The sequence below is a fragment of the Aspergillus wentii genome (genome assembly GCF_001890725.1).
Source record: "Aspergillus wentii DTO 134E9 unplaced genomic scaffold ASPWEscaffold_5, whole genome shotgun sequence".
NCBI lineage: Eukaryota > Fungi > Ascomycota > Eurotiomycetes > Eurotiales > Aspergillaceae > Aspergillus > Aspergillus wentii.
The window spans coordinates 386,892-401,293 of record NW_024467836.1 but is presented as its reverse complement, the minus strand read 5'-3'; the positions used below and the strand labels follow the sequence as shown (position 1 = coordinate 401,293).

Sequence of the window (14,402 nt, the reverse complement as noted above, 5' to 3'; positions counted from 1 at the left end):
CAAAGCTCAACCCAACGGGTGTACGGACGCGCCTCTTCTGAGGGATACTCACCATTCTTCGATCGCTTCCTCTCCTTTGCGTAGACGACGGGATGGACATTATTTCGACTCTTATTGGGACTGAAGTCCGTCAGTTCAGGTAGCCAGTTCATGAGGCATTTCTTCAAACCAAAATGAGGATATGTTAGGTTCGTGCATCAAGTCCTAATTATTTGCAATATCCAAACGTTTAAATAACGGTGGATTAAAGATGCTTGGTATATCATTTCTGCATTCATCAGAATCCTTCACTCGAGATGACGCATCATCGTCATGGGACTATTGAAGGAGTAGATCATTACTCGTTTATGCCAATCATGCAAAGCCAAAATGACAGTTTTTTTCAGGCCAATCTTCCTTCGATCTCATTGGTCTCTGACTCTAATGTTAGCTGCAGACATTCCTCAGAAGTGAGCTTCAGGTATACTACCCCGGAAAATCCAGCTCAACGCCACCATATACCCCGCAACTCGTGCCAGATGAACATCAATCACAAAATAAAACCAGTCTTGACCCGCTCAGCTGTTGAAGAATTAGATTCTCCCACCCTCGGCTCGTTTTGCTGAATTGGGAGTGGAATGTCCGACTTCTCGGCATTTCCGAGTATTACCTTCGGGACAGATCCGGTGTTTCAGTGCGCATTGCCAGTGTCTGGCCTGTACAGGCCAATGATGCTGATGATATTTATTGCATGATGCTAGGGGATATGGGCGGCTCTCGGTAATAAGAATCAACGTGATTTAACTATCAACAAACCTGGGGTTTCTTCTATCCCTTTCTTCCTGGATTTGAGGAATCATCCGTTTCAACTTCACCTGAACAACGAAAAAATGGTAAGAAAAAAGCCTCACGTGTTGTTACTGAACTTTGAACTAATCTTAAATCATAGATACCTGAAAAAGCACGCCTCCGTATTGTGATTGTCGGAGCTGGTCTCAGCGGCATCGCAGCGGCGATTTCGTGCGCAACCTCAGGGCATTCAGTTCAGGTAATTGAACAAGCAAAGGAGCTCGCAGAGGTTAGTGATACTTGTGTCATCCGTATATCAGACCCCTAATCCAAAACAGGTCGGCGCTGGTCTTCAAATCACACCGAACGCTTCACGCCTTTTCAAATACTGGCAACTCCCGTCTTCACTATGGGAGGCAGCGGCAGAGCCAACTTTCTTGACTGTACACCGCTACACTGGCCAGGTCCTTGCGCATGAAAACAATTTCGACAAGAATATCCGAGCCAAATATGATGCCCCTTTCATTGACCTGCACAGGGTCGACCTGCAGCAGGCACTGTTTGCCCGCGCAAGGGATCTCGGGGTCACATTCCATCTCAACGAAAAGGTGGAGAAAATCGACTTTGACCAAACTAACGTGCACACAGTCTCCGGAAAACAGTTCAGCAGTGATTTGATCATCGCCGCTGATGGTCTGTGGTCGCGTTGTCGAGAATGCTTTGTTGGCAAAAAGGACGAGCCGCTCCCCACGGGGGATCTGGCATACCGGATCGTGCTGTCAGCAGACGAAATTTCAGACCCTGATTTGAAATCTTGGGTTGAGAATCCCCAAGTACATTTCTGGGTCGGTCCTGGAGCACATGCAGTCGCATATTCGCTTCGAGGAGGGCGGATGTTCAATCTTGTCCTTTTGGTGCCAGACAACCTTCCCCCGGGTGTGTCCAGACAAGCTGGATCGGTGGATGAGATGCGGCAACTCTTCGCAGACTGGGACCCTATGTAAGAAAGTCGTGCCCTGCCAATATCAGCAGACGCTAACACACAAACAGTTTGACACGATTTTTGAGCCACGTAAACAGCGTTGATAAGTGGAAGCTGATGCACCGTAAGTTCGGCTCATCTTTAGCTTACAAGGAACAAGCTGACATGGATTGACAGACGGAGAAATGGAGAGCTGGATCAACGACGCCTCAAATCTGGCCTTCATGTAAGTGATCACTATTCTCAGCCCATGCAGCTCTGGATGGTGTTAACGATACAACAGAGGAGATGCTTGTCATCCCATGCTTCCGTACCTCGCCCAAGGGGCCAATTCGTCTCTCGAGGACGGCGCTGTCCTTGGCCTCTTGTTAGGACACATGAAGAACAAGTCGCAATTACCGCAAATTCTCCGTCTGTATGAGAGCATGCGTAAATCAAGAGGTGAAGCCATTGTTCGGGAGACATTCAAACAGGTAAGCACTGAATCACTCTATCTGGTCAATTCAATCTGACCCTTGAGCAGAGACACGACTTCCACATGCCGAATGGCGAGGAGCAGGAGAAACGAGATGAGGTGTTCCTATCGCAGTTGGGCAAAGAGATTGTGGGAGCTTTCCCCAGCCGGTGGTAAGTCACTGTCCTCCTCCCCTGTGCTCACGTGCTCATGGACACCACAGGACTTGCCCAGAGGTTCAGCCCTGGCTCTACGGATACGATGCCATCAAAGAAGTCGACAATGCCGTGGCCAGGAATCCCAGCTTGTTTTCTGGTAAAGCGTCAGCTAGGAGGCGGAGATCCACACTTGGTAGTTGCTCGGTGTTATAGATGCCGTTTATCCATTTGTTAGATTGATTTCTGGTATTTAATGGGCGTTCGATTAAGATAATAATAGATTATCCAAGCAATATCACTATACACTCGATACGAATACAGGTGCTTCAAATCTAATCAAACCGACATGTCAGTTATCTAACATGGGAAGTCCTCCCAAGTCATCAAACAGTCTGGCAATCCCCTCAAAAGAGTAGTCAGGAAACCCGAATCCATAGGCCCACTCCTATCAGACAGTTAGAACACCTAACCTTATCACGGAATAATGGGGCAGACGCACCGGAATCTCAAACTCAATCTGATTGGGAGCTGTATCTGTCGGCATCGGCGCTACGCTAGCATTGCCAAGGGTCTCCACTGCTGGAGCTTGGGGTTTCGACGCTCGGAATTCCCGCAGGTAGTTCTTAATGAGATCTACCGATTTACTAGCCACCACTGATTCATCCATGGCTTCTAGAATTTCCACTGCCATCTCAACAGAGTGTGACAAGGGTATTGTTTCCGAACACATGCCGAGCTTGGACATTGGAAGGAGCAAAGTCGATGTAGCAAACATCACGTATGTGGTATTATACCACCTGGCAATGTTAGTTCATACTGAGACCGTAGAGTGGCGAGAAGTCTGGACCTACCAGCAACGGAAGAATGTATGAATACGATATATATCATGAATAACCTCGATCGTCTTAATGGCAGAGTCCAAGCATTTGGCAATAGTTTCTTCCAGTTCTGCTGGTGTATGCCGTAATTTGCGGGTGAAATGGCTTAGGAAAGGACGGAACAACAGCATTTTCACATAGCAATAACCTGCAAAATTTAGCCTCGATCCGTTGGAAAGACGAACTGATTGAGGAGAACTCACGAATACCCAAGACAAGTCGCTGTCGTCTGGCCCATTTGGGATCTCGCAGAGCATCACCAGATGGCCGATCCCCCCATATATCTGGCTTGAGTCTATCAGGCAGTCTAGTCACCCACCTGTCCATTTCGGTCTCGATTTGAAGGGCAATTTGCAACTTGTCCTGCAAAGTGATCCGAGAATGGTATATTTGAATCGACACCTTCCGAATTATTTGGGCGAAGTCAACCATATGAGGTATTATTGCGTACTCAGAGTCGTCTCGCTCGGGAAGAGCACGATTGTGATATTCATCCATGCCCAAAGTGTCCGGACGTCCGACTGAAAAGCTCATTTCTCTATAGCAAGTATTAGTAACCTTCAAGCAAAGAGGGTTTAAAATCGACTGACATTTCCAGAGAAAAAAGACCCCTGCCAAGCAATTCATCAGAACCATTGATCAGTAAAGTGTAGTCACCATAACTTACCACCATGTCTTCGAGATCCAGCTCGAGCGTTGATCTTTTGGGCCACGAACTTCTCTGTTGAACCCAGCACTTAGACACGTACGTATTGCAAGGCCCAGATACATGTAGGCCACTATCAGCGACGGTTAGAGCTGTCGGGGGCAATCGAGCCGAGATATACGTACAATTAGGGTTAAGCTCGTTCTGGCATATTTTGGCCTTTGCGAAATTGATAAGTCTCCGATCATGAATTCCACGGCTCGCTTACTTACCATAAGATATAAACACTGTACCGTATCTAGGTCATTTGAAAACGGCCGATAGTTCAGATACATCTGAGCTTCGGAGAACAACTTGCGACTCCATTCAAAGCGTGTCAGACCACTCAGCCTATCTTCATCCCAAACGCGCACCAGAGACCCAAAAGAGAGTACGCTGAGATACAGTGCGACAAAACTCGGTTCCGGCTGCTGGCTTCGGTTGAACCACAAATCATGTGAACGTGCTACAAAATCCTCCTTATCGATCAAAGGGTGGATGAAATGAATGTTCTCAAAATACCCATTCATGAACGTGTGGGCCTGTTCAAAATAATAGTTCTGCTCATGCAGCCCCGGGCACGCAGGTCCAACTGTCGAAGGGGAGAAACTCGAGTTGTGAAGGGTGGAAACCACAGAATAAGGCGCATCACTCGCACGATGAGGCTGTTCCGGCTCACGAGCCTTCTGTAGATGACCCAAAAAAGCTGCCGAAGATGTACTGCCATGGAATTCAATGCCATTGGTGTGTTGGTTCAATTCGCTGATTTCGTTTTCGGTACTATCCGCAGAGCCTTCGTGGTGATCGTCCACCAATTGCTCCTCATCTCTCGGTGTAGATCCATTCGGGGGCATGGAGGACGGTGTCGCACCAAGGCCAGCCTGGAATACCGGTCTGCTCCCAGAGGTCGCGACCACCTTTTGTGACTGGGGGGAAGGTTGCGTGGCAATTTCGGACTCGGCGACGCGCAGCTTCGCATTCAACTCATCTAATTTCTTCTCCAAATCCTGAACATAACTGCGATTCCATAATTGTCAGGCTCTTCAGGTTCTTGGTTACTGCCACAGTGTAATTGAAACCCCATACCTCGCGGACCGGCCGCTTTCCCGTTGCCGATAATTCCCCTGATACACGCAATCGATTTCACTCTCTAGTGAAAGCCCATTAGAATCAGTGCCACCAGCAGAAAATATCCAAAGACCTACTCTTGCAATGCGAGCAGGGATATTGCTCATCGCATTTGTACTTCTTCAACCGGCATCTGTCGCAGGCTTGAGCAGCCCGGGGCCGCTTTCGCCGCGGTGGACGGTCATCATCCACAACGGTGTTAACAGGAGACGATGGCTGAGGCTGCTGTTGCATCATCTGGTATCATCTGGTATTCATGGTTATCAATGCCAATTTCCCTGGATAATATGATGCAGCAATTACTGCCTGGTGGAGTTGGACTATGATGTATGCGGTGTGAAGAAAGGAGGAAGAAAACAGCCGGAATTCCCGACGGCAAACGCGACCGGCTGTTGTTGCACACGTGACTACCCCGCGTGGGGTGCATATATTGGCGTTTAATTTGTCTTATTATTTCTAAATATTGGATAGCCTGGTTATAAAGGATACTCTCCTAGTGTCTGTGTAGACACAGGTATCAATGTAAAAAGGTGTTGTTGGAACGAATCTGTATGTAGAATGCTCAAGTCATACACATCGTGTCTATTTACAACCCAACCATCAACTATTTACACTTCAATATCAACATTCAATTCTGCAGCCACAGAAGCCACGTTCTTCGCATCCAATTCTCCCTCCACTTGCCGATCCGGCAAAACAGCCCCCTCAAACGGCTTTCCCAACCGATGAACCAACGCCTCAATGCCATTCCCATCAGCAAATGACCAGACTCGCACATATTTACTGTCAAAGCCCAAAGCAAACGGCTGTCCAGCTGGAATCACCACCGTCTCGCCCTCCCGGAAGACTGAATCGGGGGAGCCCTTCAATCGTACAGTCAATGTTCCCTCGATGACACATAGACAGTGGTCGACAGCATGGAAGGTCATGTACTTTGAAACCAGTGTGGGCGCGTATTCCTTGGAAGACTCGATACTTGAGATGGCACAGACACCGTTACTCTGCGTAGTGGTAAGGAATGGTCTCGACATCACGCCTCCCAGCATCCATCTCGGGCCTGTGTTGGCGCGCAGGTAGAATGGCTGTGAAGAATCAGGCAACTTTTCATCCGTTTCATCCCACTCTCCCAACTCCGGTGGTTGATAGTTTGGCTGGAAAACAACGTCGAATTTCTCCTTGGCGGCCATGACTTTGGGGATCAAGAGTGATTTCAAGTCGCGGTTATCATTTTCGGGAACGAGGAGGCCCTCATACGGCTCAGAGACGTAGCGGAAGAAATCCACCCAGTCTCCTGGCGTGATCAAGCCGTAGATCTCTGTATGCGGTCCCAGCATCTCAGGGTTGTGAACGACTGTCTGAGCATGATTGTCAGATAAAAATCCATAGCCATAGAGTAAATTGATCATAGTAAGCCTACCGGAGGCGCATAAGCAAAGTCCCCAGGTCCCATAATTCGACACTTATCTCCATTCCACAATTTCAGGTACCCCTTGGTAACCAAGAAAACATCGTGCGCGTGATTGTGGTAATGAAACCCCGGTGCATCAGACAAAACTGCTCCGCTTTGGAAAACAGCCATAAGACCATTCGTTTGTTTAGAAGATGCGAGAATCCGGAAGACGCCTTTGCTGCCGGGAATCGTGATGCGTTCTCCCTCCAGCTGAGGGATTGCATACGGGACCCGCGATTGGGGTGGTTGGTTACTCCAGGACAATGCCATGACTTGCGTTGAATTATTTTATGTAGATTAAATTGCCGAACGAGCTGAAAATTCGTGAACAACAGGGATATTAAAGGTTTCTGAAGCTGGAAAGCAAAGACGGCAATTCGTTAGTAGCATATTTTCAGAGAGGTCAGACCGCGTCATAACTGCGGGGGATGTGTTCGGGATATCCGACGGGCGAACTGATGGGTCAATTCTAGACAAGCTGGTGGATTTGAAGGAGTGGATCTTGATGGCGGGGCATTCTAATTAATTCGATGCAGGATAATCAAGGAATTAATTTATTGCGACAGTGCAATCGCAGTCGATGCCGGGGAAATCAGGTTGGAAATATCTGACGTCCTTGTGGCCAACTGGATCAAAATATTTGCCAAAATTTTTCATTTTGCAACGATAGTAAGCATCTTAATGCCATGAGAAACTCAAAAAGAAAATAAAAGCAGACAAAAACAAATCACAAAAAGAGGTTGGCCAGTCACTTTGCACATGCCATATATAAACAGCATACACCCAAGAAAAACTTCAAGACAAAAATCGCCGTCATCCAATGCATGTCGAACATTCTATATATCGAGTGACTCTCCTCTTTCGCCAAAAAAAATAAGGCCATGATGACCCGGTAATCCGTGGTAGTCAATGCAAAATCATCCCAGTTCATTCTTCACCATGAGCTTCGTACACTCAAGAAAACCAATGCCAGCACTGGATTCATATTTTTCGTGGGGTATTTGCATTTGTATTTGGGCCGAGCCTTCCTCCTCCAGAGCCACCTGATCCATCCCCAGTTCGGTTCCAAGATCTGCTTGTGTCTGGTTCATTTCGTACGGAGACAGCGGTTGATGAGCTTCTGCTCAATGACGAAGAAGAGGAGGGTGTGTATGACTCTGGCGTAGACGAGATAGACGATGTGGTACACCTGGCTGCCGTAGACAAAGCTGCCGGATTGCAGTGTGTGCAATTGAATATGTTGAGCCCACTGCCATTACAGCCGCTACACATCGTTCCCCTATCCAGATATCAGCACTTTTAGACACCAGAAAAGGCCTATATCAGCGCATACCTTGGTGCGTTCCCTGCGCAATCTGGGCATGTTCGAACTGCTTGTCCACGAATGCAAACACATCCTGGATCAAGTGAATGAGCTTGGTTGGGCATTCTGAGTGATGACACGGTGCTTTTCAACCCGAAATATAAAGCAATCGAAGGTCAAGTATAGTAGAAAACTGGCTGGAGATGATAAGTTGGATTAAGATAAAGTTAGATCAGGAAGAGCTCAAATATAACTTCTCTCAATAAATGAATCAAAGCCTGAGCATTAATATGTTAGGCATAAATGGGTCAATCAGATGAGAAATTAAAAAAGCAAGGTTCTGCCCTTGCCCTGTAATCGGACAGGGCTATTCCCTGTCTAGCCCAAACAGTTATTTCCCCGTCGACAGACGTAATAAAACTACGTTGCTATAGGCCGTGTTACTAGCCATCTGGCAGAGTCACCAACTTGAACCTCATCTTGGAGGGGCCGAACTGCCATCCCGGTTTTTCATTCGGCGGGTATTCAACGATCAGCAAGACGTGGTTGCAACATCCGATGCGAGAATATTCGGTCACATCGGTGATAGTCACATTATTGATTTAGATGAGCGATATCCAATGAAACAGGATCAGACAATGCGGCATGGTCCGGGGATTATGGAACAGCCGCATCATCATCTCCAGATGCATCGGACGATCCTCGGCTAATGCCTGTCCGGCGTGTAAGCACTCACGAGGCCTTCCCTCTGAAACTAGCCGATCAGATGAGAACCTTAAGGCAGCCTCGATCTATACCGAGATTGCCAACGGGGCTAGCAGGATACGATTGGTGCAAGTCTCACTTATGGTACGACGTCGACGTCACATGACGCTGATTGAAAGGAGCAAAAACAGGGTTATGTGATATTATACCAGAGAAAGATAGAGTAAATCGATAGTAGACCGAGGTCTTGGTTTGAGAAAAACCAGGTTGGAAGCTGAGTAGAACGGAAGATATCTCCATAAGCATGGCCGCCACCGAGAGTTGTGTTACTCGAGTTTCGAACAATCGTAAGATCGGCAGGTATTAGCAGCAATGTTGACCGCTATAGTGCTCAGTCAGGCTCGATTCAGGCAAATAGATCAGTGATCATGTTTCCCAGCTTAGCTCTTTTCCTGCCAACCACGGATAGATGCAGGGTGGCATGTGAGTATGATATCTCATATGGAGACCGCCCAGGCTAATATTTGATGCATGCTCAATGGAGCAGCGAAGCAGAGGGTTGAATTTGTCACCATAAGCCGGAATTTGTCTCAATTCTATTCATGTTGGAATGTTGACTGGCGGTCAAGGCACTTACTCGTGTAGAAGGATCTGGTCAATCACCGTAGTAAAAAGATCACCAGAGGATTAACCTAACAGACCAAAAACTGGGTCAGTAGAAAGCTGTAACAATATGGCTCAGCCAACTAAATGAGGTCAGTGGTGGTGCTGTTATTACCCTGGCCCCAGAATAAAACACGTAATATGTCAATGACTGCGCCATTTCTCCAGCATTTACATTGCAGCAAAATAATGAATCTTATTGCGCAGGTTGTGTGTCAGTGCGACGGGATTGGTCCTGATAATCAAGTCCGAACAGGCCGTCTAAGGGGGCAGAGGAATAGGAACCAAGTCCAACAAACAGGCATTATCGCAGCTCTTCGCATGAGCGAGGATGACAAGGTTGGCTAGCAATAATGAATGCCCACCCGAAATACCGGAGAACCGGACCAAAAGCATATGTATTGCCGATAAAACAGCGAGTAGGAGACGCGAAAATATCGCAAATCGCAGGTCTCGTGGTCAGACCCCAGTACTGCAACTCTAGTATCTAGGCCATGCTGCACCTTCATGCAGGTATCCGATGAGGACGGGACAGGTGGAAACTCGCCCCATTGCGATATTGTGAATTTCGAGTGCGGAGGAACTCGTAAAGACCTACCTTATTTTCTCGTTGGAGAAAAAAAAATTATTTGGAGTGTCAAACGACGGGAGATAGATTGCATTTGGCCAATCGATCTGCAATGTCAGCCCGGTATTATTTTGCGGCCCAGCACAGCTGCATGTCTGCCAACTTTTCCCAGTGTGATATGAAACACAGCCATCGTATAAGCAAAGTAATATGCACCAATGGTGAGCGATGTATGGACTGAATGTACTTCCGGCGGCAGGGTCTTGTCTCTCTTTTTCCGGGATAACTGGGTTGGACTAGTTAGATTTAAGCACCAGTAGCTGCACACGTAAGTCTGATCAACACTCAGGGAATCGTAAACTTGAAGTCCCTATTTAGAAAAAAAAAAAAAAAAAAAAAGGGAAAGTTTGAGAGCAAGAAATGGAGACATGGAGTAGAAGCCGTGCTCATAACAGCGGACATTAACGTGGCGTAGGAACTTGACACCAAATGTGCGCGAAAATATTATTACCTGCTCAAGGCTGCATATTAGCGACCTGCAAGAACCCGCTATCAATCACGCGCTGGACGGAGGATTACAACTTGGCCTGGGATGGCATCACCACGGCGGTAATACGCCCTGTTTGTCTAACCGAACTACGGTCTGGTGGATGCTGTGGCTTAGAAGAGGAAATGAGGAAGGTGATATGCCAGTAAACATCTCTGCAGCCCGTGAGATCGAACGAACAGCGATTATCGATAGCCGGAGCAGGCATCTCGGGAAATTACCCCCCTATGGGTGCGTAGGATGGTTGAAAGCAACGAGGATTGGTGTTGCACGAAGAAAGAAGCACAACAGACTCGAGGGAGGATGGAACCCCCCGGTCAGCTGACAGGCACACGACAACATCATGGTCGATCGATGCCTTACTACCGATGCACTGGGGGGAAGGATACGTTTAACAGGAACCATGATAATAAGAAGAATAATAAGATTCATGGTGCTCAGGGTCAAACCACCCAGCGTCCACGACAAGTCATCGACGCTAGTTTCAGGGGGAGGTACCAGCTGCATGTCGTCCAGTCACACGAGTCACTACACATGGCGGGTTAAGAAGAGGAGTAAGGAGCAGGAATTATCAGCGAACAGAACGAGAAAGTGTGGATGCCGTTTGTTGTCTCTGCCTTGCTGGACAGAGTGGCATTCGGGTATATTGTCTACATTGATCATCATATAGTGGGTCGCACGCAGAATACATGAGAAATTGATACCCGTCTACCTGCCCAGAGAATAAAACAGAGCTATTGGCTATTATCACCTGCCTGAATAGGAGAATACATCAAAGCACCATGGGCCCAAATGTGGTCAATTCCGAAATGTTCCATCACAACACCCAGCAACCAGACTCCCGCCGATAAGAAAGTACGAAAAAAGAAAAAGAAAAAAAATTAGAAAGCGCCAAAACACCATCCGTTCTGTAGGTAATAGACGCAAGAGCTTGAAAGCAAAGATCATGACGGTCTTCAATGTCGTTCAAAAGCCATGGCTGTGCCGCCTAGACAAAGTAGTCTGGAGGAAGAGAAGCCAATACCGCAATGGTACCCAGACCACCAACCACCGCACCCACAAGAGCAGTAGCAGCATGTCTAGCGAATCCTCCACTAGATGGCTCGTGGGTAGTCTTAGCACGCTTGCTCGGTCGTTCATTCTCAAAGGTGTCGCCCTTGTCTGACTTGGACTCATCGACAGAACAAGCATCGGTGAGCTGAGTGGATGAATCTTTCAGGTCACCTATCAAGACCTGCGGCTGAGCATCTTGAGAGAACGTCTCATCAATGGACTCCTCCAGGGGTTGTTTGGTATCAGGAGGATTAGACTCAGCACAGGAGGCAAAATTATTTGTAGCAGCAGCGTCTGATGCGAATGAATCCATTTCCATTTCGGCCGCCTTCCTCTTCACTGGCGCTTTTTGGATATCCGGGGTCTCCAGTGATGTATCAACAATATCAGCGATAGAAACGCGAGTCTTTGATCGTCGCTCGTCTTGGGGTGTGTCCAGGGACTGCTCCAGGAAACTATGCTCCTCAGCCTGTGTAGAAACTTCCGTGGCCATGCGGTTTTTGGTGTCATCCCTGGCGTGCGAAAGTCCTGGAACGCCCCTACATATTCCAATACCAAGAGGCATGGGTAGTGGCCGACTGTTCACAAAGGGTCCGTCAGTATATGGTGCAGGGGCACTAAAAAAGTCCTGGGGAGGTCCATACGGGCTGCTGGCGGGCAAAATGGACGCTGTATTTGACGTATTCTGTGGCTTCCATTCCTCAGTAGCCGGTATATAACCGTTTTCATGGAAGCTATGAAGAGGGAAAAGTCTCCTTTCAGGGCTGGCAGCTGCAACTGATTTAGAGATTGTATCCCAATCCGGCAGAAGCGGCGATGGTTTGTATGAAGGCTCGCTAAAACGACCCGAAGCCTGATCAGCGCTCTGTGGCTGTAAAGTAGAATTGAAGTCGTCAGGAGCAGAAGTATCAACTCTGTCAGCTGATGGCAAAGGCATGGCGTCACTCTCGGCGGCCTTCTGCTTGGGATTGCTTGCTGACTGGAACTCTTCATCCGAGATATCAAAATGAGAGCTTGCATCTTCTATTTCACTGCTCGTGTCGTATGGACCCCCGAATAAAGCGAGCCTTGGAAGGTCAGTCGATATCACCGAATTATTTTCTTCGTCAGATTCGTCTGCATCGAATTCATAAGGCGATTGGTCCGCCGAATCATCTTCTAAGCCAACGCCCTCTTCGTCCCCATCCCATTTATCAGACTGTTCATCCGAGTCATCTTCCACAGGGAATTCTCCAAATCTTCTATGGCCTGGACTTTTAATAATGAAGTCAGACTGATCATCTGATTCGTTGGCCGAGTCCGCAGGGGCACTAGCGACTGGTGGAGTCATTCTTGGTGTCACAAGACGCTGCTCTTCATCAAGAACAATAGGGCTTTTCTGAGTTCCACTCGAATGGTCTGCAGTTGTGCCGCTAGACCCCTTTTCTGGACTAGTGCTCGAGCTATCCTTCCCAATCTTAGTTTCCTCCAAGTTCAAAGGCATGTCTTTGATTAATGGCGATGTAGCTGGTGTCGAGTTTTCCCTGTGTGGGTTATTTTCAGTGTCCGAGATGTCTGAATCAATATAGATTCCGTATGTCTCTGTGGTCGAAGACTTCGCTGGACCGACCTCGACAACATCATCGTCATCATCGGGGACACAGAAAGTGTTGCTTGCTTGCTTCAACGCCAGTACTTTATCATCGCTGCACATTATGTTAGCGGAGTTGCTACCATAATAGATGAAATTACCCACCCATAACCAAACCATTCGCTCTCGAAGCGAATTCTAAGGGGTGCAAATGTTTCTGTTGAAGGGTGTTAATACGTATTGGTCCAGTGGTGCCAACTGCACCGAAACGTGCAAGCGAAGCAACTCACCAGTACCACGATTGACCTCGGTTCCGAAAGTCAAGATATCATTGTTCTTGAGAGCAACATCCATGCCAACGGGGATTCGTTTGTCATTCACAAAGGTGCCATGCATGGAGCCACCGTCACGGATATAGACATGCTGAAGAAAACACTTAGTATACAGATACCCCAACACACAAAACCAGCAGGACCCGAGTAGCGTACCTGTTTGTCCATGGATACTCCCAATTTCGCATGATTCCGAGACATAACTCGAGAATCGAACCAGGCATTATGATGGGCGGGTGCGAGGTTTTTCGCTTCGCGCTTCGAGGCTCGGCCAATATTGAAAGAGTCGGAATCGGTGAAGAAGGTCAAAGAGCGAAACGGTAGGGAATCGGGCTGGAAGAGCGGGTGAAGAGTCACAGAAGCTGTAGAAATGGACGTTTATATTAGCAAAAACAGAACATCGTCAGGATTTTTGTTCAGTGGCGAGAGCTCTACATACCCTGCCTTTGAGGTTCCATGTTTGTATTGGTTTCAGAGAGGGGGGCTTTCGAAGCGAGAGGGACAGGGAGTCAACGTTGCTCAACTGGATTCAACTGGTAACTGTAAGTCATCAAGAACAGCTGCTGCATATAACAAGATGCAACAGCACCTTCCTTAACGACTGAGAGATGATACGAAATAGAGAAGATGGGTAGGAATGAACCACGTAGGAAAAAGGGTGGTGATAGCGAGGTTAGGCAACGGCATACCTAGATCTCCAGAGGGGAAGATGACATGGACGGTACTGCTGAGTCAACAGATGGCATGCATTTGAAACTGCTCGATAAAATAAAAGGAGGAACAGGTGGCAGAAAAAAGACAAATGGGCGTCAAATGATGACGAGGCCACAGAGGTTGATGATGCCGATGATGATGAGTTGGGGCCTGGGAGGGGTAAGAGGAGGTTGATGGAATCAGCCTGAGGTCAACGGACGGCTGTTGTCAGGCAGAGAAGCAGGCACGGTGGATGTTCGAGACTGAGCACAACCACTGGTTCGTTTGCCCAGCAGACGTGGACACTTTTTAATCGGTACCCAAAATGAGGAGAGACGAAGAAATCCCCTCACCTGCCGTGATGTGATGGAGGGTTGATCGAGTAAGTGTATTTGAAGCCGAGGGCCCGATAAGAGGGAAGGAAGGAAGAAAGGAGTGAGTAATATGGGGTAATGCTGGCGGCGT

The 14,402-nt window shown here is 47.8% G+C and overlaps 3 protein-coding genes across 3 annotated transcripts; 1 reads left to right on the top strand and 2 right to left on the bottom strand.

Annotated features, from left to right (window-relative positions):
• Positions 1–869: 869 nt before the first annotated feature.
• ASPWEDRAFT_28988 (putative monooxygenase) lies at positions 870–2,575 on the top strand (the record flags this gene model as incomplete). The annotated part of the gene is made up of 8 exons (XM_040833209.1): positions 870–872; positions 929–1,057; positions 1,107–1,768; positions 1,819–1,874; positions 1,928–1,976; positions 2,034–2,223; positions 2,274–2,377; positions 2,428–2,575. 8 exons carry the CDS (start codon positions 870–872, stop codon positions 2,573–2,575), a joined length of 1,341 nt encoding a protein of 446 aa, XP_040687468.1.
• A 136-nt stretch (positions 2,576–2,711) lies between these two features.
• Positions 2,712–6,773, bottom strand: ASPWEDRAFT_52192 (uncharacterized protein; the record flags this gene model as incomplete). Its single annotated transcript, XM_040837717.1, has 10 exons — positions 2,712–2,807; positions 2,862–3,159; positions 3,214–3,388; positions 3,444–3,778; positions 3,831–3,851; positions 3,908–4,019; positions 4,072–4,105; positions 4,159–4,942; positions 5,666–6,408; positions 6,471–6,773. 10 exons carry the CDS (start codon positions 6,771–6,773, stop codon positions 2,712–2,714), a joined length of 2,901 nt encoding a protein of 966 aa, XP_040687467.1.
• Positions 6,774–11,277: 4,504 nt separating this feature from the next.
• Positions 11,278–13,702, bottom strand: ASPWEDRAFT_28985 (FHA domain protein; the record flags this gene model as incomplete). Its single annotated transcript, XM_040833208.1, has 5 exons — positions 11,278–13,027; positions 13,078–13,129; positions 13,203–13,335; positions 13,401–13,606; positions 13,684–13,702. 5 exons carry the CDS (start codon positions 13,700–13,702, stop codon positions 11,278–11,280), a joined length of 2,160 nt encoding a protein of 719 aa, XP_040687466.1.
• Positions 13,703–14,402: the final 700 nt, after the last annotated feature.